General features: G+C 36.4%; 1 protein-coding gene across 2 annotated transcripts; it reads left to right on the top strand.

The window, feature by feature from the left end:
- Window positions 1–2,648: 2,648 nt before the first annotated feature.
- Window positions 2,649–19,131, top strand: LOC145774827 (uncharacterized). Of its 2 annotated transcripts, XM_082586150.1 has the most exons (12): window positions 2,649–2,773; window positions 7,457–7,542; window positions 9,256–9,348; window positions 9,786–9,839; window positions 11,001–11,118; window positions 11,786–12,025; window positions 13,483–13,575; window positions 15,083–15,253; window positions 16,305–16,416; window positions 16,958–17,109; window positions 17,778–17,947; window positions 18,676–19,131. In XM_082586150.1, the coding sequence occupies exons 1-12, from the start codon at window positions 2,719–2,721 to the stop codon at window positions 18,910–18,912; spliced, it is 1,581 nt and encodes a 526-aa protein (XP_082442276.1). In that variant the 5' UTR covers window positions 2,649–2,718; the 3' UTR covers window positions 18,913–19,131. The 2 variants fall into 2 exon arrangements, with proteins under 2 accessions (XP_082442276.1, XP_082442277.1); XM_082586151.1 differs by lacking the exon at window positions 9,786–9,839.
- Window positions 19,132–20,806: the final 1,675 nt, after the last annotated feature.

Raw genomic sequence — 20,806 nt, forward strand, 5'->3', positions numbered from 1 at the left:
TAGCTGAACGGTTATTATGCTGTATTTGTTTTACTGTGGGTTTACAACTAAAGATAAAACCAGTATTGTAGGGTAGGCCAACTACTGACATAGGTTTAGGTAGCAGACAAAATTTTACATAGAGACCGGTTTACCTAGATTTTAGCATACAAGACAGTTATTCAAAACTGAACAATGCAGAAAGGAATACCATACAATACACATACTGTTGCTTCTGTGCATTTTATGGTGTAAACCAACCTATATCATATCTAAAACTCCAAACAAACCAGCTTTTCTACAGTTTTAGTAGGGTGCAACTTGGACCTACCATTATACTTGTGTAAGCTAGTATGTGAAACCTACTTGACTGCACACCAGGCTATTGGGGCAAATTATCACCTACAGAAATGTTTTTACACAACACTAGGACGCAATACTTTGTAAGCGACACTGCTTTTGCTTTGCATAGTACCTTGTACTTGCACTGCTCACAATATTACTGCACTAGCTAAACGTACGATAGCCTCTACTCGCACTGCAGCTCCAGCCGCGATTTAAAATCAGCCGCCAGTCGAAGAAATCTCTCAAGCGTTGACATGACCTTTTACTAGAGGTCACCATGGCTTTAAACAAGACTAGATTCTTGGCCGTGCAAAACCACAGCATATATTAAATATTGTGCCGCCTTATTTCCGGTGGTGAATGCTTCACTTGCTATATAACGACGCTATCCAATTTGTCTAAGTCTCATTTGAGAGCTGCCAGGACAGACAGTTAAATATCTGATTGACAAACCGGTTATAATGAGGCGAAACGTTGAGCCAGATTAACCTAAATCGTCTTAGTATCGAGCTAGTAAGGAAAAACTTGCAAATATTGCAGCTAAAAACATGTAACCAACATATCGAGTAGTAGCCTACAGTCAACAGTCAAGCATAAAGCCTCCAACATTTCAGAACAAAATGAGTTTGAAATATTGTGTTATGTAAAGGTTGATCACTAAAAAACGTTTTCATCCAACTTACAGTATACCAGGGTTAAGTTTGCAGTATCGAGGAAACATTTTAACAGAATTTTTAAAATGTGCTATCAACAATTTAATACTGTTTGTAATCAATTGAAATTCTTTGCGTAAATCTTTTGATTCGATTTCTTTACATTGTTGGTTTTCTATTAATCACAGGATGATAAATTTTGCTAATCTCGCTCGATAAGTTTTCTTAAAACGCTTTTTTTATGTTGTTGACTATACCCTTGACAACGTTATTCCAGCATTGAAAATGATAACCTTTCTCAATCTAAAATGCTTCAGGCAATGTGAAATGGAAACAATAGTTTAGTTTTGTGATAGTTTTTAAACTTTGATGACAATATTCCATTAGCTTTTCAAATTCTTGCATTAGAAATAAATAATTGATTAAATTTTGAACAATATTATAGGCCTACGTGATTGATAGTTTGAAATTCATAAAAACTAAAATCAAAAATCAATCTATTTCCCAGAAATCCAGAAATGGGTTCGATTATGGTTTTTAAAAGCTCTCCCTTTAAAAGCCTAATCTAAAAATCTCAGCTCACATAAAATTCATGGTCGAGCTACTAAGTCATCGCAAAAACGGGTTTAGTCGATTCTTAGAGTGAAGCAAGTATGTAAATAAGCAAACAATCACAAAAACAAAGAAAGTATAAAACAATATGTTGTAGAAATCATTGCTTCTGATCTCTCTTTACCAAGTAACATTCCAATAGTGTTGAGTCAAATACTATTAAATGAGAGGAACTGTTTGTAGCCGAAACATTTTGACGAGCGTTTTCCTTTAAATATGATTTGGGATACTCGTCATAACAATACCTAAAGCAGTAAATCAACTGTTTTTAACATTGATTTAACGTCTGCAGACGTTGAATCAATGCAAACAACGCTTGATTTGCTTCTGGGACAGCACGCAAGACGTGTTGCAGCGACAGAATTGATTGATGTTGTTTGGAAGGCATTTGTTGCCAATCTCCGCAGAGCGAAGGAAACAAATAAAGTCACTGCATAAATAGGTGAAGAATGCTTTTGTTATTTTGCTGAAGTGTCACGCGATGAAATCGAAGACTAAATTGCAAGCCTGAGAAGTAGTAGTGGTAAGCCATAGGTTGAAATGAATTTTTTGTCGGATGTTTTCATTAACTTTACGTGACTTCCTTGCAGATAGTGACTGTCAAATTTCTAACGGGGTTCACTTCAGTTTTACAATAATATTGCCAACGTCATTCTCTCATTGGCGCTTCATCTTGAAAATATTGACAGTGGTGTAATTAGACATCTCTTTTATCAGTTTGTTGTGCTTTTCTCGATTTTTTTCTTAATCATAGAGTTCTGTTACTTTTTTTACCGGATAAAAAGTAGTCCACCAGCCCATTAAGCAGAAAGTGACCAGGTCGATTACAATACAAGCAAAGGATCTGACCGAGAAAACATAGACAGGGATTTGAACACGAATCCTGTAGACCTAGAGCCCAGGACACAAAAACTGCTAGATTCTTATTATTTTTCGCATCAAGTAAACTAGTAAAGGCATGGAGAAGCATGATTCAGAATACAAACAAATAAACGAAATTTAGCTTTTTAATTTGCACAAATTATAGATAACTATCTAATCCTATGTTTACTCAGATGTTAGCGATGTGATAATAGCACTTTATCTTCTAACAAAACTTCAAATTTTATTTTTTTTTCTATTTTCTAAAATGAGATTATTTCAAGTTGCATCCACCATCATGTTCTTGTTATCTGCAACAGAAGGTGAGTACAAGAAGTTGATCGCACTTTTATAAAAATGCGCATGACCTTCATGTCAACATGTACTTTGTGATTGCAAGGGCGAGTTTAACTGATGGGGTTCCAGGGAACTTTTAGATCGGAGGGGGGGCACCGAAAAACTTTACAAGGTAACTTGAAAGTCACCCACACCGTTGCTAATGCCTTTACGCTAAGCTCAGTCGCCATCTTCTGACTAAAAAGTAACCTTAAAAGAAAAATGAATCATTTTGCAGAACTTCAAAGGCCGAGAAAAAATAATAATAACACAAAAAATCACATTTTTCTACGTCAGGGGGCCTTTAACAGGGGGGCCCGTAGCAACTGCACCCTCTGTCCCCTCTAAATTCGGCCTTGTGTGGTTGTAAAACTTTAACTTTCAGTTCGTATGAAGCAACGTTTTTGTGATGAAAGTTTCTTTCGTCTTACATGTTCATGAAATCTTACCTTTCAGTGGTGATATGGTTTATTTTCTAAAAGTAAAAAATTGCAGTAGGAACATTTTGACGAAGATCAAATTCACAATTACTTAAATTGTCATCCCTCAGCGATATTGTAGGCTGCATTACTGCAACTGCATCTATTATGGAATGGCAATAACGTTGTTCTACGTTTTGTACAGAATGCACTTTGTTTTATGTTTTTTGCGTGCATTGGTTTTCTTGTGTTAACTTAATGAAAACTAATGCTTCATATTCTTGTGAATCATTACACATGCTAGGAAACTGTCGTAGCACCAAACTGCAAGTTCTTCGAAGGTTTTACTTTTGTTTTCAAATCTCATCATCATTAAGTTCCTTCCTCTCGTCGAGGATTGGAGGCAATGAGGCGCCAAGTTTCTCTGTTGTGGGATTTTTTCAAATCTGACCAACTTATAATATTTTTCTTGAGAAGAAATATTCCCGAGCTACTAAATAGAATCAACGTAAATCAACAGTTTTTGTCATCTGAAATAAGTTTAAATGACTTGAGTGTTAGGTTTAGTTGAACAAATATTTGAATTGACTTTTTTTCTTGCTTGAAGCAAAGAAAATGACACTTGCATGTTAGCATGTGCAAATTACAGTACATGTATATCTGTTTCGAAATACAGCAAATTGTTGACTGTCCAGCACTATAATGTGTGCTTGTGCTGTGCACGATGCTGCTGTGGTTATATGCAGATTATCATCAGGTAATGCGAATCTTATTTCATTTTGCAAAGAATTTAGAAAGTCTACAGTAATATTTCGCGGACTCCTATGTCTCAACGGTGTCACTGAAGACGTCTAAATGTATTTTAAGCAAACGAGAGCACGGAAGTTGGTAGAAACGCAATGTTAAATCACGATACAAAACTGTATTATTACTTCTTTAAAATTTCAAGATTCGCGCATGGCTCATGAAATATGTATAAAACTTTACAACGGAACAGACGAGTGTCTATTTGCATGGAAAATTCAACTCACCACTTTGTTGAATTCTAAACTGTGAAGGGACTGTTGTTCACTGAGCCAAAGTATCTTTCGAGTGTTTAAAAGTAAAACGAGCAAAGGTTATGTTTCTTTCACTGCCATTTCGTTCAGCTTTGCATACATTGCGCATGTGTACAGTTCTTGGAAATTTTAAGTGTGAATAAAAGACACATAGACCATAGCGAGAAACTCAAGCATCTGCAAATATCCAATCCAAACCAATCTTTGCATACATTGCACGTGCATAAATTTTTTAAAAATAACTTTAATAATATTAATATTAATACAATTAAAAATGTTATAAATAAAAGACAAAGAGACCACGGCAAGAAACTCTTCTTACGCATTTTCAAATGTCTAAATTTCCAAAAACAGTGCTTGGCAACCCTTGAACTTTAGTATCAAAGTTTCCTTGAAGCAAATTCTATTTGTTCATATTTTCGAAAAAGAGCAAGAAATATACAAACTTTTAGTGTTTGCTAAACGAAATCTGATTCTTAACGAACTTCTATACTGCAGTGGTTCCCAACCTTTTTTTGGTTGTTACCCTAATCTACACCCTGAAGTGAGGCAATTACCCCCACAATCAATTTTCAAAAACAAAGGTGTTTATTGCTATGTATTTCACTGAATACAAGATAACAATGCGCGGTAAACATTCAATGCGAAGATTGGGCCTGGACTTCAGCCGCCAGCTTTGTGATCCTGGGCTTTGTGGTAGGCTACTGAGGGCGATTCTTGCGTCGATTTCGACATCCAGGCGATTGCGCTTCTTTGTCTTCATTCCCAAGACAGTTGAAAATCCTTGTTCACAGCGATAAGTTGTTGAAAAAGATGTCGGGATATTTAATGCCCGTGTCGCTACTGTTAGTGCGTCCTGGAGTCTGCCAATCCAGAAGGGTTCCAAGCCTTTTCCCTTGAAATCAAGTTTCAACGCTTCGTTCTTTCGGAGAGTGATAAATTCTTCTTTGGGCGGAAAGTCGTCATCATCCACCTGGCTGTCATCACATGTGAAGGGCTCGATGCACCAAATGGAGACTAGCCGTGTGCATGTCCAATTCGGAAAGTATAGTTGTCCACCTTTTTGGCTAGCTGGCCTAAGTGGTCAGCTATGTCCTCCTTCAACGCCGCTGTCAACTCAAGTCCATTGCCTTCAAGGTACATGTCGATTGTCGAGCGTCTGAAACTGCGCCACTGTGCCTCTTCCAACTCGCTTGCAACTTAACCTTTGCGATAATTGCTGCTACGGCTACATTGGTGTCGATCACAGTTACATTGTTGCCTTGAATTGCCCATTTTCGATTCACCAAAGATATCAGCCAGGTAGCACAGCTGGGAAATCCACTGTTGGTTAGTGAAGTATTCAGCCAAGTCAGGCTTTTCTATCAGAAAAACATGGACAGCCTCACAAAGTTCTACCAGGTGGATTATCACTTTGTCACGAAACAGCCATTATACTTCTGTGTGGTACAGTAATGCTTCAGATCTTTCTCCCATTTTCTTGAAAAGATGACTGGTCAATTCTTTCGCTTTTATAAAATTCACAACTTTTACTGTTTCCAAATCGGGTCTCGTTACCCCCCAAAAATAGGCAAATTACCCCCCGGGGGTAATTTACCCCCAGGTTGGGAACCACTGTTCTATAGTAAACAATTCGTTATTTTATGGCTCCCTCAACATAGAAAAGTTAAAAAGATTAAATGCAAAAGATTGCGTTGTTTTCTATCCATACTTTAAGTTAAAAACAAAATATATTTCTGCCTGCTGCCAGCTAGTCTGCAGACGTTGAATCAATGTAAAAAGCAATCGATTTATTGGCTGGGCAGTGGTCAATTTTAAGCCCGTCTTTGGCTTGTTCAATCACCGATTCATTCAGCTGCAATTGATGGGAATGCTTCCTCAAGCAATTACAGAAATTTTTATTTCTCAACGTTTCATGTAAATGTGTTTTCATGTGAGGCACTTTGAATTGGTTCTTGTAACGAGCACATATTTGGCAAAATCCAAGCATGGAATGCATGACAATAACAGATGAATTTGATGTTTATTAAAAACCTTTTATGGTCTTTGAGGAAGTTTGTCAGTTAGACTTCTGTTTTGTTGCTGTGATTAATGCGCAATCTTTTATTTCCCGTTTCCAATGCCTTCCGCGTCACTCGCATGGTATTACGTCATTATTGTTTCAAAAGCGGATTTTGTGTTTTTGAGAAGTCCTAAAGCGGATTTAAGTATTTTTAGCATCTGTTTTTAGCAGTTTTTTTTCTTGCTATGAAACTGGCCCAATGAGACTATGGCAAAGAATAGGAAAAAGGGGGTTTACCCTCTCTGAGACTGTATTCAGCTTATGCGATGCTTTCTCCTTGTAAATATTGTAGCTTGTCTACTTTTTCTAATTAGAGCAGTTACGACAGCAGTTATCACCAAAAGTTTTTTATTGCCATATAGTGGTCCATTTTGATAGGTTCAATTGGATGACAGGTTTTTATGAAATATTTTTCAATTTACTTGTGATATTTATAATTGTGGCTTATTATTTGTCGCTCTACAACAGCCAAGGTCGCCTTCTGGCGATAGGGTTCATCTTTAGCTTCTTATCAGATTTACGATATCATGACCTTATTATCTTTTCTGCGCTATGCAAGAAAGAACGCAATCGGTAGGCCTATCGTTTTTAAAGTCTTCGGTATGACCCGACCTGGAATCGATCTCAGATCTACCAGCACCATAGCCAAAGGCGCAACCACTCGGCCACTGAACTGTTATTTGCTTATGATGATAATGCTTTTTATGGACCGCTATGAACAATAAAATGAAATCGGTGTATGTATTGTAGAATTGACGTAAGGTAACACAAATAGCTCAGGTTTGTTTCAGCATAGGAAATTCGATGATTAAAGTTATGACGCAACAATTAAGCAGCGTCACTTTTTCTTGCTCCTAAGTCTTTCCCTAGTATAAAAAGTGCGCCCAAATTCGTGTTATTAGGAGGAACTTTGAAACTCTATGGCGTACTTATTGTTGAATGTAGAGGTAAAAAACACTATTGTTGTGTTGACATCACATTGGTGTTCTTTTACCGTGTCAAAAGCATCGTGGCTTTACTTGTTAAAGTTTTTTGTTTGTTTGTTTTTTTAGTTGTAAAATTTATGTTGAATATCTTTTGCTTGAAAGTTGAGCCTTGTCGATTCTGACATTACTCGCATTGTATTTTCAGCTTTGATTTGCTGGCAATGTGAAAACGAGCCCACCAACAAGCGATGTTTGGAGAATGGGAGAGCGAAGAAATGTTCGTATAATGAGGTAAGTATTGTAAAGGGACGTTTACACCAAATCGGTGTGATAGATAGCATAAAGCAAGAAAACTAATTTTGTTATGACCTGCAGTATAGGACTATTATTTCAAAGTAAAATTGAATTCTGGCTAAGAACATCATTACTCTTTTGGTTTAGGCAATCTTTTTTCAAACTATCATATTTGTAATAAGTTCTAAAACCGTAAAATTTAGAAACATTAAAGTAGAACAAGTCGTTGTGTTTGAGGAATAAAAATAAAGAGCTAAATTTCAGGTTCTACGTCACTGCCGGTAAACAACATTTTGAAGCTTTATACCGAAACATTCGATTCTTATAGATCTAAGTCTTGGATATGACTAGTTCTAGCCAATGATTGGTTGATTGATTGAATCTTTATCTTCGGACTGGCAAAGCTTCTTGCAGAGCTTAATCCTGGTAGTTTCGCATACTCATAGAGGCTTTGTATCACTGACGCAGGCCCGGTCGCGAAATTTTTTTTCCCACGAGATTTCTGTATCATTGGTTCTAGTCACTCTAAAAGTAAGATTTTCCGACAAGTGTTTTGAGAGATTGGTTGATTCCGATTGCAAAATAACTATTTGCCAATGATAATAAAATATAAGCTTTCCCTAACCCTACTTTTTTTGAAAAGCTCTTGTGCACTGCAAAAATTAATGTAAAGAAAAAAAAATCTTGACTTCGACGGGTGTCGAACCCTCGTCCTCACGATCACTGGGCAGACGATGGAGCCACTGAACCAACCGTGCCAACGAAACAATGTTGCATTCACAGGGTTTTAATACAAACTTTTACCAAAATATGTAAATGAGACAGAAATCTCGTGGGAAAAAATTTTTCGCGGCCCGTTACCGAGATTGGCAGAGTGAAGTTTTCCGATTGTTGAAGTGTTATTGCCGGGGAATTATTCCATCGATTAGATGCCGCTGAATGAAGAGCAGTCCTTAACGTGCGTTGCTCAAGCGCACACACACCCCGAGAGTAGAACCAGTGCCGCTTGAACTTGAAGCTTCTTTGTTCCAGAAGTCACGCGCTAACCAAGTGAGCTATCGGGGCGAACAATGAAACAACAATCATGCTTTTGCAAGGCATGGTAAACTTCTATGTCCATCATGTGCTGGAAATTATGTTTGGTTGTGGCATTGGTCTTTTCAGTGACAACAAATACTTTTTAAGATGAAACTCCAAAACGTTGTAAGCTAAAATTAAAAGAAAGTAGATTCTTAACTTCAGCTCAGTTTGTTTTATTTTTGATATCGCACCAAAAACCACACATGTCAATATAGCAATGGTAGGGAAAAAGGTAGAAGCGACAAACACAAACGTATAACGATCTTGAAACCTAAATAGGAGAATAGGATTAAGTTAAACAAACTGGTACAATCGCAACCAGGGCCGTTACGAGGATAATTTGGGCTCAGTATCAACCCAGACAGCCACTTTATCTTGTCCAGGAGCGGTACCAATTAAAGTGGTTGTCTGGGAATGAGATCTTCTGGTCCCAAAACAAGATACTTGTAAGAAAAACGCTTTGTACCCAAAAAGACGCCGTGGTTCCTTCAAGTTTTTGAGCCAACTGAAAAGGTTACGAGCCCCTAAAATCACCCCGGGCCTGGGTCCAAAACCACCCCTTGTCAATGCTACTGATAACAATACCTGCTCTTTAATCTGATTTTAATGTCGTCGTTGCTTTTATTTCAGAGAACTTGTCAAAATGAGGTGAGGAGAGGATCTTTTGGTCTCCTCATCACTAAATCCTGCAAACAACCCCAAGCTTGTAAAAGCAATCTTCTGGTGAGATTCTTAATTTACATCAAGAAGTTTTAAATATTTTGGAACCTCTTCTATTCCGCCACTTTCAATCTGCTAAGTTTAGACAAGGGCGTGGCTGGCGTTTTTTTAAGGTGTAAGAAGTTAATCTCATGGCTTTCTTTGCTGCAAAAATCTCGTCTTAGTGTAGAAACTGGATCTTATATATGCCGGTATTTTAAGTCTAGACGTAGCCATCTGGCCCATTGTATTATGTTAGTCCTTTCTACCACTATAAGAAAAGTAGCTAATTAAAAAATCTTGTTATGAAACTATTTGTCTTGAATACAGCCAATATTGTTATGGCAAATACTTGACCATTGTTATTTTCTTGTACTTGTTCTTGGTCGTTGGCTAATTAATTCAGATGTGAGTTTTGTATGCCAAATATGTTCAAAACGTTGGGCCATGATATTTAGCAGGAATCTACTCGACTGGATTTACAACCTTACCATAAAACACAGGGAAACTACATTGTGAGCAATCATAGAGTGCTGTGCTTTGCTGTGAATAGTCTTGGAGTGAAAATCTTTTGATTTATCGCATTGAAGTGTATACAAAATCACAAAATCAAAATTGGAAATAAGTTTAATCCACATGTTGCCTGCCATCTTTTTATAACTTGATTGTGTAACTTCCACATCGAATATATTTTTCATTGTTTTATCATTAGGTTGCTGAAATTATTTTGTACAGCTCTATCACAGATTTGGCTTTCATTGATTAACATTTAAGATGTTTATTTTGACTATTAAAATTAATATTTTTAACCTATTTTGCATGTTGGCAAAAATGAATTTGACTGCAAAAATTATCAAATTTTTATTTCACGCCTGTGTTCCTGATGATCTTATGCCATTCCAACCTGTTCAAGCTATTTTAGACTTTCTGCTTCGTTTTTTAATGATGGTGCTGTAGTGCCCACCTAGTTAAGGTTGTCGTTTTACATCATTTACAAGTTTAAAGACTTTTAAAGCTATATGTAAAGTGACATCTTTTGCTTTCCATGATAAGTTTAAATCAATTTTAACCAACTATGTTCACGTTAATTGAATGATTGGAAGTGTTCTGCTTTATTGTTTTTAAATTTTACAGTTTTAGAACTTATTACAAATATGATAGCCTAGTTTAAAAAAAGATTAAACAAAAAGAGTAATGATATTCTTTTTCTAAATTTTATAACATCTCACAGTTAAATAATTCATTAAAAATCCTTCATGAAATTATTTTAGTTTCCGTAAGCAGAAGTATTGTTAAGCACAAGTATTTGATATCAAAATATAAATAGATGAAAATACTGTCATTTTTTTTAAGCAAACGTAGTTACTACGATTCAAAAACTTTAATAGTTTGTTTTTTGCTGGAAATGGTTCTATTTGAATAAGGACCTTTTGACATATTTTGTTTTTTCGAAGTAAAATCAAAATAAAGGGAATCATGTCAAAACTCATCTTCATAATGCATGTGCAGTACAATTTGTTTATAGTAACACTAGAAGGGGCTTTCGATAAAGTGTCACCATAGCCAAAATGTCACTACAGCCGCATTCTGCTGTAGGATTCTTTGAAAAGACCGAGTTCCGTACAACTAAATTTAACAGAGAAGAACGTGTTCATAATTTTTTGTTTGATTTTCAGAGCTTGAAATTAAAATGGTGGCCAGATGGCATGTATTGCAACACAAAAGTGGCTAACTCGGCTTGTCGATGCTGCTGTTCTACAGACAATTGTAACAAAGGGACAATTGGATGCAGAAGTGAGTTGTAAAAGATTGCATGTCTTGTGGAATGAACTTACAGCACTGTTGCTTTGGCTAAAGCTAAACTTCCTTTCATCGCATGTTGACTGTTTTTGGGCATACCCCAGTTAGAAAACCTTTTTACATTGCTTTAACATCTGCAGACGTTAAAATCAGCGTGAAAATGTTTCTCCAGTCTGCATTTAAAAAAATCAATTCCAACGTCGGCTGATGTTTGAATCCATGCAAAAAAAAGTGATTGCTAACTGGGACATGTCTATGCAGTGAAGAAGTTTCAAACTGCCAAGGACTAATTCACACAGCAGGAATCTCCATTGCTTGCAAGCTGCTGCCATAACCATCACAATAGTTTAACATATTTTGCATGCAAATCTAACCAGTGGGTTTTAATTCTGTAACTTAAGCATGAGACTTTGGCAAGTTCATTACATCATGAGTTCATCATCTTAGCGAGCTGTAGCCTACAAAGGATGGAAGAAATCGGAGCTATTGGCTCTAACTTAGGCCTGTGTACCAGCTACGATTTTAAGCTACAACTTTAATAGGATCTACTATATTAGGTTTACATTGCAAATACATGACATTATTGGGATGATTTTAACAGAAAAATTGTAAAAAAAACTATTTCTTCAAGAACATAAAGTTAAGTTTAACCTCCATTCAGCCCCGAACCCCAAAACTACACCTTCAGTCATCACTACGTCTAAACCAACGTCTAAAGTCAAAACCACCACGACACCCATAGTCACGACAACAATCCCCAGAAACCCAACGCCCCACAAGTCTCGGCCGAGCTGCAGCAACATTGAAACTCCTTTGAATGGAGGAAAGTCGTGCTTTCCTGGAAGAAACAAGCACGACCGCTACGACATTGAAGCTGAATGTGAATTTTCTTGTGCAGAAGGTGAGTCAATGTAGAGTGACGTAGAAATAGGGGTCCAAGAGTACTTTTGCACCCGATCCCGGCATAATTTTAGGGGCCGTAACCTATCCAAGAGCCCGGGAGTTTGATTAAATCCCCTTGTCATCTTTGGATACAAGAGTGCGTCTTGATATCGGGCCAGAAGATGTTATTGGTACCCGGCCAAATTCACCCTCTCGACCGTCTGTGAATGGATGTCCGTACCCAACAGGAAGCTAAAATGACCAGACGTGGATACATAAGGGTGGATTAGGCCACCGGGAATTCTGAAACTTTCCCGTTTGAGAAATTAACTAGGCGGTCAAACGGGTATTGTCGTGAATCAAAGATATAAACCTTGTTCAGAATTTAGGTATAAAAGAAAGCTAGACCTTTGTGTTCTTTAAATAAACCTCGTTTGATAAACGTGGGAAAACTTTGATTTGGCCTATTTCTGAATTGCGGGCTGGTTTCATTTGTTAATATAATCCGCTCCCAGCTTAATCTACCATTATGTGCCAAGGCGTAATTTATATCACACCAAGTTTGAGATTTTCCGGAAACTAGTGTAATTAGAAATGATTTTTAAGCTATATTTTGCAATTTTGTGTTGAATCGGAAAATAACATATAAATTTGCAAAGAGATTTTTTGATCTGCATTCCATAAATGTTGTTAATAAATCTACTTTGCATTTGCTATTAGCTTTTGTCTTTAATTTAATGCTTTCAATTTTCAATTGATTGGTAGTTCCAGTTTTTAAAGTAAATTTATTGCAAATAATTTTTATAACTTCTGCTACTTTAACCTTCATTATTTTTTGTCTAATAATTTTACTTACCTCTATTTCAATACCGTAAGTTGTGCATGATTTTATGATGACTGCATTTTGCTCATGGTGAACGCTGTAACTTCAATGCAATGTCAGGACCCCATGTATGGCAAGTTCATTCACGGCTCACATATTATTTTACAATTTTTAAACAATTTTAGTGCAACGTTACACGCTACTCTTAAAATTATGTTATTTCTGGAAAAAAATGCCGGAGTGCTTTGGCAGATAAGTAGCCTAGATAACTTATCATAAAACGCAATGCTTGTCTATTAATACCGCATGATTTTTGATTTAGTTTGAATCTTCCATCATGGTAAACAATGTTAATACTTAACAGTACTGGCGTAACAAGAGACTTGGTAAGGCTATGTCAGTGAGTAGGATAATAGTGGGCCCAGGTTACATTTGTAATGAATTCCATTCATAGTTTTTGGCATCATCAGCTGCTCATAAACAAGGTCAAAACTGAAAGCACTGACTAATTGAGTCAATTATTATTATTATTATTTATTTGCGTCAGACAAAGCTGTCCATATCCAAAATAATTAAAAATTGTTTTTTAATAAGATATGTTAACTTGTAAATTCATAAGTAGGTTAAAATTAAATTTATAAATCTTGTTTCAGGACTTTATCTTGAAGGCTCCCCTACTAGTTCGTGTACTCGTGTTGGAAATTCTGAATTTGCAAAATTTGACCAACCAACCCCAATTTGCCGTCGTGAGTTAAATTTCGTTATTGTAGCGTAACATGTTTATTGGAAGAAATTTGAAAGTTAGCAATATATTAGCAAATTAGGCTGTAAGCAAAAAAATCAGTGACTGATTTTGTTTGCTTATTATGTTTATTGTTTTGGTTTTATCCTAAATGAAAGATCCTTGTATAACTTTTTATCTTTAATAACAAGGGTGGGCAACCTACGGCCCGCGAGCATGTTCTGAGCGGCCCGATACAACATTCAAAACTGCCTCATGTACCCGGCCTGTGAGCGCTTTTTCTGGTCGGCTAGATGATTTAATTTATGCTGCATTCACAATTTGCTGCCCTTTGTGTTAGTTTATGTTTCAGCTGTGCCGCTATTATTACGTAGGCCTAATTTGTGAAAAATTTCAAGTTCAAGTTGTCCTTAGATCCGAGACGACAAAATGCATTTGTACCCGACAACAAAAATTCTTTGACTTGGTTAAATACGCATAGGCTACCGTACGCTCGATACGAGAGTAGGTTTCATATTCGACAAATACATATTCAAAATCTTCAAGCGAAGTTCGCCTACTCTTGTGCCATTGAATGAGCGTTATTGTGGCACTCCTCCAAAGTATCACTATACTTGATTTGGTCAACGCGTATAAAAAGGTTGCACAGCGCACACCCCTGCTCAATAAAATCGAGGAGCCAGAACAGAGGAGAGATAGCAGCATATTTTTAATTGCTTAATCTTTAGTAGCTATTTTGTTTATTATTACCGGTGTAGCAAAACAAAAATCTTAATGAAATCCTTTACCAATAACCTGTAAATCCAACCAATTCCGACAATAATTCTAAACAGCTTTTAAGCCACAAGCCTTTCCATAAGAAGGATATGAGTGAATTTTGAAGAATTTTAGTGTTCTCATTCGCTCATAATTGCACTGCGTATTCTAAGAAATATTAGTTTTCGAATATAACTGAAAAATAGTTGATGTGTTGCACAGAGATTTCAAAAAACAGTTTTTTTGTTTATTTCTGTGCTACAGAGTTGCTTACCCTATTGTTTTTACTTTTTTAACAACGTTAATCTACGAATGAGAGAAAACTGTTGAAAATCGTTTAAGCGCTAAAGGTTCAACTGTTAGAGTGGTGGTACGTTAACTACCTTGCGGTCAAATGAAGTCGTGATTTAAATGAAGCCTAGTTGAGTGACTAGGCTGAAAGAATGAGATTTCAATCACTGGGGTGGTCGAAATGAGCTTTATTTCGAGAGATAAATTACCAGCAAAGCATTATACCTGATAAAACAGAGGCTGAGAACATGTATAACATTGTTTTAGACATAGCAATGTGATAACAAAACTTTTCGACATATTTTGAAACAAAATAAAATAAGAAAATTTATGCTAATTTTTTTTCTTCTGATTTTCTAAATTCAAAATGCAAAAAAAAGAGAATTTTGCCGCAAAACGAAATTTTGTTTCAAACAGCTTTACCACCCATATGCAAGCTGTAAATACATTTTTGCCATTTTCAGGTTGTGAAAGATTGCGGCCAATCAAAAATGGGGAGCTATCCTGCTCCAATGGACTAGATCAAGTTTGCTTTTTTGAATGCGACAACGGCTACTCCCTCTATCCTCCAAACGTTGAATCCTCACGATGCTTGAACAATACGGAATGGTCAAACCCATCTCCTTGTTGTCTCCGTAAGCTATTTTAAAAGTTTTTTTGCTTTTATTGAATTTGCTTTTCTGGAGGAAGCTTGTCAAAACAGGATATATTTTTACTTCTGGTGCGGAATAAATCAGTTCAATCATAAACAGCTAAAAATCGATTTCGATCAGCTCGCAGCTAGATCTGGGTTACTCAACTAATCTTAACAAAGGTCCAGTTTGACAAGTTGAATATTTTTAGCGGTCCGATGAATAAGTTATTTCACACCCAACCACGAAAGTTAAACTATCTGGGAGTGATTATTGGGGAGTCTAGGAGTCGAAGCCCCTCAGCAACTAGGATAATCACAGTAAAAGTTGCTTCCTCTCAGTAGAAATCTAAAGAAGTCCTGAAACGTGGCAATGAAGTTATTCTTCCAAAAGCTCAAGATCCACCAGCAACACCCAGAAGGTCCGGATTCGGGCCGCGGTCCGCCAGTTGAGTAGCCCTGAGCTAGATCATCTTCAGTTAAGCAGCTAGATCATATTCTGAACTGTAGATGATGTATAGCTGCTAGCTGATCGAAATCGATTTTTAGCTGTTTATGATTGAACTGACTTGTGTAGAAATAAAATTATTTGTAGTACAAGACATGTAACCAAGTCGTTCATATCAAGCATTGTTGTGGGTTTCACCTGTCAGAAGATATTTCATTTTCTTGAAGCAATTAATAGGTTTCAATTTAAGACAAAAGTCCAAAAATGTTGAATTTGTTTTAAGAGACACAATTTACTCTAAAAATATTGGACATCGACTTATTGCTGTTTTCTGGGCTTGTGCTCATAGAAAGTGTTGCGAGTTGCAACCGAGCTGAATTGATTTAGGCTACTTATTATCTTAATTCGGTGTCAAGCACTTTATAACATTCACGTTTTGTCGCTTCTACTTTTCCTAACTCTCTGCTACATTTGACATGTCTTGTTTTGATTGTGATGATTAGACATAAAAAAAAAAATGAATTGAATTTTGTCTCAAATTCTTGTTCATCCTTACTGATGTCCCTTTAACTCATTGATTCCCATCAAACATGTTCCCAATTTCCAGGTAATTGTCCTCCTAACGCTTACATGGATATGATCGTCCTTTTGGATGCTTCTCCGAACACTGGAGAAAAAAATTTCCAACTAATGAAAGATTTTACGGCGAATATAATCCGGTGAGATTTTGCTTTGTGAAGAATTGCTAATTAACCTTGTGTAACTCATGAAAGCGTTTTGGTCAGCTAAACACAAAGTACGAAGTGCTTATTAAAATAACTTACACATTAATAAAATGGAAAAGGTTTGACTCATTTCCACTGTATTTGCTTTCATATGTTTTGTTAAAAACCTTCAAAGGTCTTTTCATTGATCGTCAGAATGCAAGTTACGTTGATATTATATACGGTAATGCTAATGTAACGTAAGAATAGTTTTCGGTAAGTTGGTCTATATTTTAGCTGACGATGACTATTATTTAAAATAATACGCATTTGCATCAAAGTAGTTACCAATGAGCTCATTTTGCTTACAATTACCACAGGTTACAATTACCCAGTGACGTCACTCTCAGCAGTGATATAGGCCTTTCATTGTCGTGTATAAGTACAGTAGAGTAAATTATTTTGTTGCTTCGACTTGTACATCAAGTATTTTCTCTTTGATCGCTTCTTCTCTTCCGAATTAAATCCAAATAAGTTTGTATACTATGGTTATCAGGGAATTCAACATTGGTCTAGGAGCAACAAGATTTTCTGTTGTTGCTTTCAACCAAGACGTGGACAGGGACTCACAGATCCTTCTGCGGGACTTCCCTAAAGACAAGAAGGGTCTGTTGGCTGCAGTACAAAACATTCCCTACAGTGGAAAAGGTGAGTCGGTCAATGATAAATCGCCGACTGTCATAGTGATAGGTCTGCGACTTCACCAACAATGCAAACTCCAAAGCAAGCTCTCTTAAACCAACCGATTTTACTTAAAATTCCTTTATTAACTGAAAACTGATGAATAAAATGTGTCTAGAAAATAAAAATTGCTTTTTTCTGTAATGTTTGCGTCGTATATTCAACCAAGGACCCAATATTTTTCTTGCTTGACGAAGTGTTGGCATACTTCACTGATATACTTCACTGCCTCGTAGCTGCAATTTATACTGCCAGGGCGCAGCCTGCAGCGCCAATTGAACAAGATTAACGAAGTGCTGCAGTGTGACTAACGATCTCCTAGCTTTTCAATTTATTGACTCTGATATCAAACAGCTAGGCATTTGGAATTACTTAGTATGTATATCTATGTTGGGTTACAAAGGCTGATTGAAACAGTTTGTGGGCCGAAGCAAAACACCTCAAAATATTTCTGTTAAGACCAGGTTAATTCAGTTTTATGTGTTTATCACGCAAACTTTTCGAAGTGGATCTGCTAGCCTACAGTTACAGAAGAAATGTAGCAAAACAAATATAACGAGAAATTGAACAACGTGACAGATAGGTGCACAATAAAAACTTATCTCAAAGGTTAATGAGGGTCGTGTTTCATATAGGGCGACGAGACACAGGTCTGGCACTAGAATATGCTCAAAATGTCCTTATGAGGACAAGCAGCGGAGACAGACGTGCCCCGAATGTCGTTCTGGTCGTAACGGACGGGGAGGCTTATGATGATGAGACTGTCTACATCAATTCGATGTCGTTAAGACTAGAAGGAGTCTTTGTAAGTAAACCAAGAGGTCTAATAAAACTACTATATGAGTTGGTCTTGGAAACAATTTATAGCCTATATAAATAATTCTATCAGCAACTAAACGCAATAGGTAATGCTAATTAACAACCTAGCTACAGTTTGTCTGAAAAGACTATGTGGCCAACTTTCAACAAAAATAATCTGTGTCTGGAAGATACGGATTACTTATTAAATTTATGTTTAAGCTTAAATTGACTCTTCATTCATTACGAGTGAAAAAGACAAAACCCTCTGACAATAAGCTATGTAAATTTTGCCTCAAATAATGTTATGAAAGCTTTTGTTTCCGCATTTGTTTTTAAACAAATCTTGTTGAGGTTGAATGGATAGCAACGCACACATGGATCTTAACAAAAGCGGCTTTTTTATTTATCTTTTTTTTGTAACATTTTCTTTCATTTCCCTTTTTATCTTAAATTTTTCTAAAGTGTTGCGACCGTGCTAAATCCTTCAACTTAATAACTTACTTCGGTCAAGCACGTTTTAACGTTCGCGTTTTATCGCTACTACCTTTTTCTCGACCTTTGCTATGTTGACGTGTATTGTTTCTGCTGTGATGGTCAGAAATAAAAACAACTGAACTGAATTAGAAGACGCTTTAACCATCCATGCCTTAACACTTCGAAGAATTTATGGGTTAATATTTTAACTCATTTCATTAACTAATTTTTATTTCTTATCATCAACTTATCTTGCAGACGTTTGCCGTTGGAATTATGCCTGTGCCTCCTCATCGCCTTAACTTTGAACAACTGGAACTAATAGGAGGATCAACAGAAAACATTTTCATCGCTGAGGAAAGTTTTAAAGATCTTAATCCACGTCTAGTGAGAAGAATAGGCGATAAAGTCTGTTCCCTACGAACTTGTGAGCGTGAAAAAGCTTTAGAAAATCTTTTTAAAACATTACAGCAAGAAAATCTGTCGCCAAAGTAAACAAAGCTGAAATTTGAAAGATGTTATTCAGCGATGCATGTACGTCAAGGTAGATGTATAGCAGATCTAGGCGGATAGAGATCTGTAACTTGTTCTATTCTAAAATGATGCATATTTGCTTCATGCTGTGAAATGGTAGCTATATCACTAGAGAATAAATGTTATTTATTTTTTTCAATGTTGTGTGCTCACACAAAATAAAAACTTGTTGTTCATACATGTGTGAGGTGGCACTTGCACAAATGTAAGAAAAGAATATAGAGATTACAAGCTACAGAAAACTGTGAAAAGACTGTTCAGCGTTAGGTGAGTAAAAAGTGAAAAGCTTCTTTTAAACAGGATTTTACAAGTTGTGAATCTTGCGCGTCGTCTTGCGGTAAAGTATTAATATGAATCAAACATCACTTGTCATTGTGAAAAACAAAATACGCCCAAGTCACAGCCTTCAGGGTTAGTCGGTTAAGCTCAAAATTTGTGACTCCAAGACGACTTTCGACCGATATAGTTTTATGCATAGCTTACCAACAATGGATCTATTCAACATTGAAAACAACTACGTTTTCGGATTAAAAAGGGTGACAGATGTGACAACCAGTGTAATGAACTGCATTTGCATAGCCTATAAACTGGACCATAGCCTACTCATTGTAGACAAATCGCTGCAAAGTAAGGTGAAAGTGTAGCTGTAAAGTTTGATACGATACCAGAATAGGTACAGAAATAATACTGCATGGTATCTTCAAATTGCATACAAAAAAAAATGCTGCATTTTGTGAAAGAAACAGGCTAGGCCTGTCTTGATTCCAACAACTAGGCTAATTACTTGTTTCCAACGATTACACCAGCACATTACAGCGGCTAAACGTATTTCTACTCGTTTTTTTCAATGTTGAATAAAATTTAATAGCATAGAAGCACACCAACTTTATGCAAAAGCTGAATGTTGATAAATACAATTATAACCCGACAAAATGCCAACATTTTCAACAACACCTGATTGGCCTGGTTAAGATAAAGTGATTTAGCTTATGTCAGGCAGCAGACGTGGCCATTACGGGCATTCGAATTTTGTTGTTGGAGTTGGTTATTTTTGTTACTTATAAAACAACTTTCTTGAGAAACAAGAAAGCGGGCAGTTACAAAGATCTTTTGCAAGAGTTGCTCTCCAGCTTTGAAGCTCTTGGTTGTAATATGAGCATTAAGCTTCACTACGGTATTTATAGTGTAAATAATTATTAGACACTATGCTCCATTGTTTTCTACATATTATCCCCATCCATAATTTGTTGACAAATATAGTTATTAGTATCGAAACCCTTGACAGCCTGTTTCACCTGAAGGAGGATCATCAGAAGGTTCTTATTCAAATAGATTCTATTTTGAATACATTTGGCAGCATTTCAACAATTTCACCTTTCATAGAATTAAAAACAAAATCTTTCTGGACATTGGTCAATACTCATCTATTGAGCAAAACAGATTTGTAAGTTTTTAATCGCAAAGTGTCGCTAGCGAGCCAAGTTACTTTCATTGAGAGTGTCTTCCCCACCTCTTACATCGATTCAACGTACAAACCATCTCATGAATTGTGCTGTCCCAGTGAGAAAATTAGCTCTTTTTTTACGTTGGATCACAGCATGAAAAAGGACTAATTTGTTGAGAGGGTGTTTTATTGAGAAATGTCTTGGAATATCAAATCGGATTAAAAATCCAAGCACTAATTTAATGCATTGCTTGTCTGGTGCAGTGCTCCCTGGTTTGTACCTCGGACCCCGATGTACCAGAATTTTCAAAAATTTCACTAATTATTGTGCTTACTTTTTGTTGATTCAGTGTGTTTGGAGGAGAACTGTTGAAAGTTTGCAACGTCATGCTTTCCATTACAACACTTCTG

Source organism: Aplidium turbinatum, chromosome 7, assembly GCF_918807975.1.
Source record: "Aplidium turbinatum chromosome 7, kaAplTurb1.1, whole genome shotgun sequence".
Taxonomy (NCBI): Eukaryota; Metazoa; Chordata; class Ascidiacea; order Aplousobranchia; family Polyclinidae; genus Aplidium; species Aplidium turbinatum.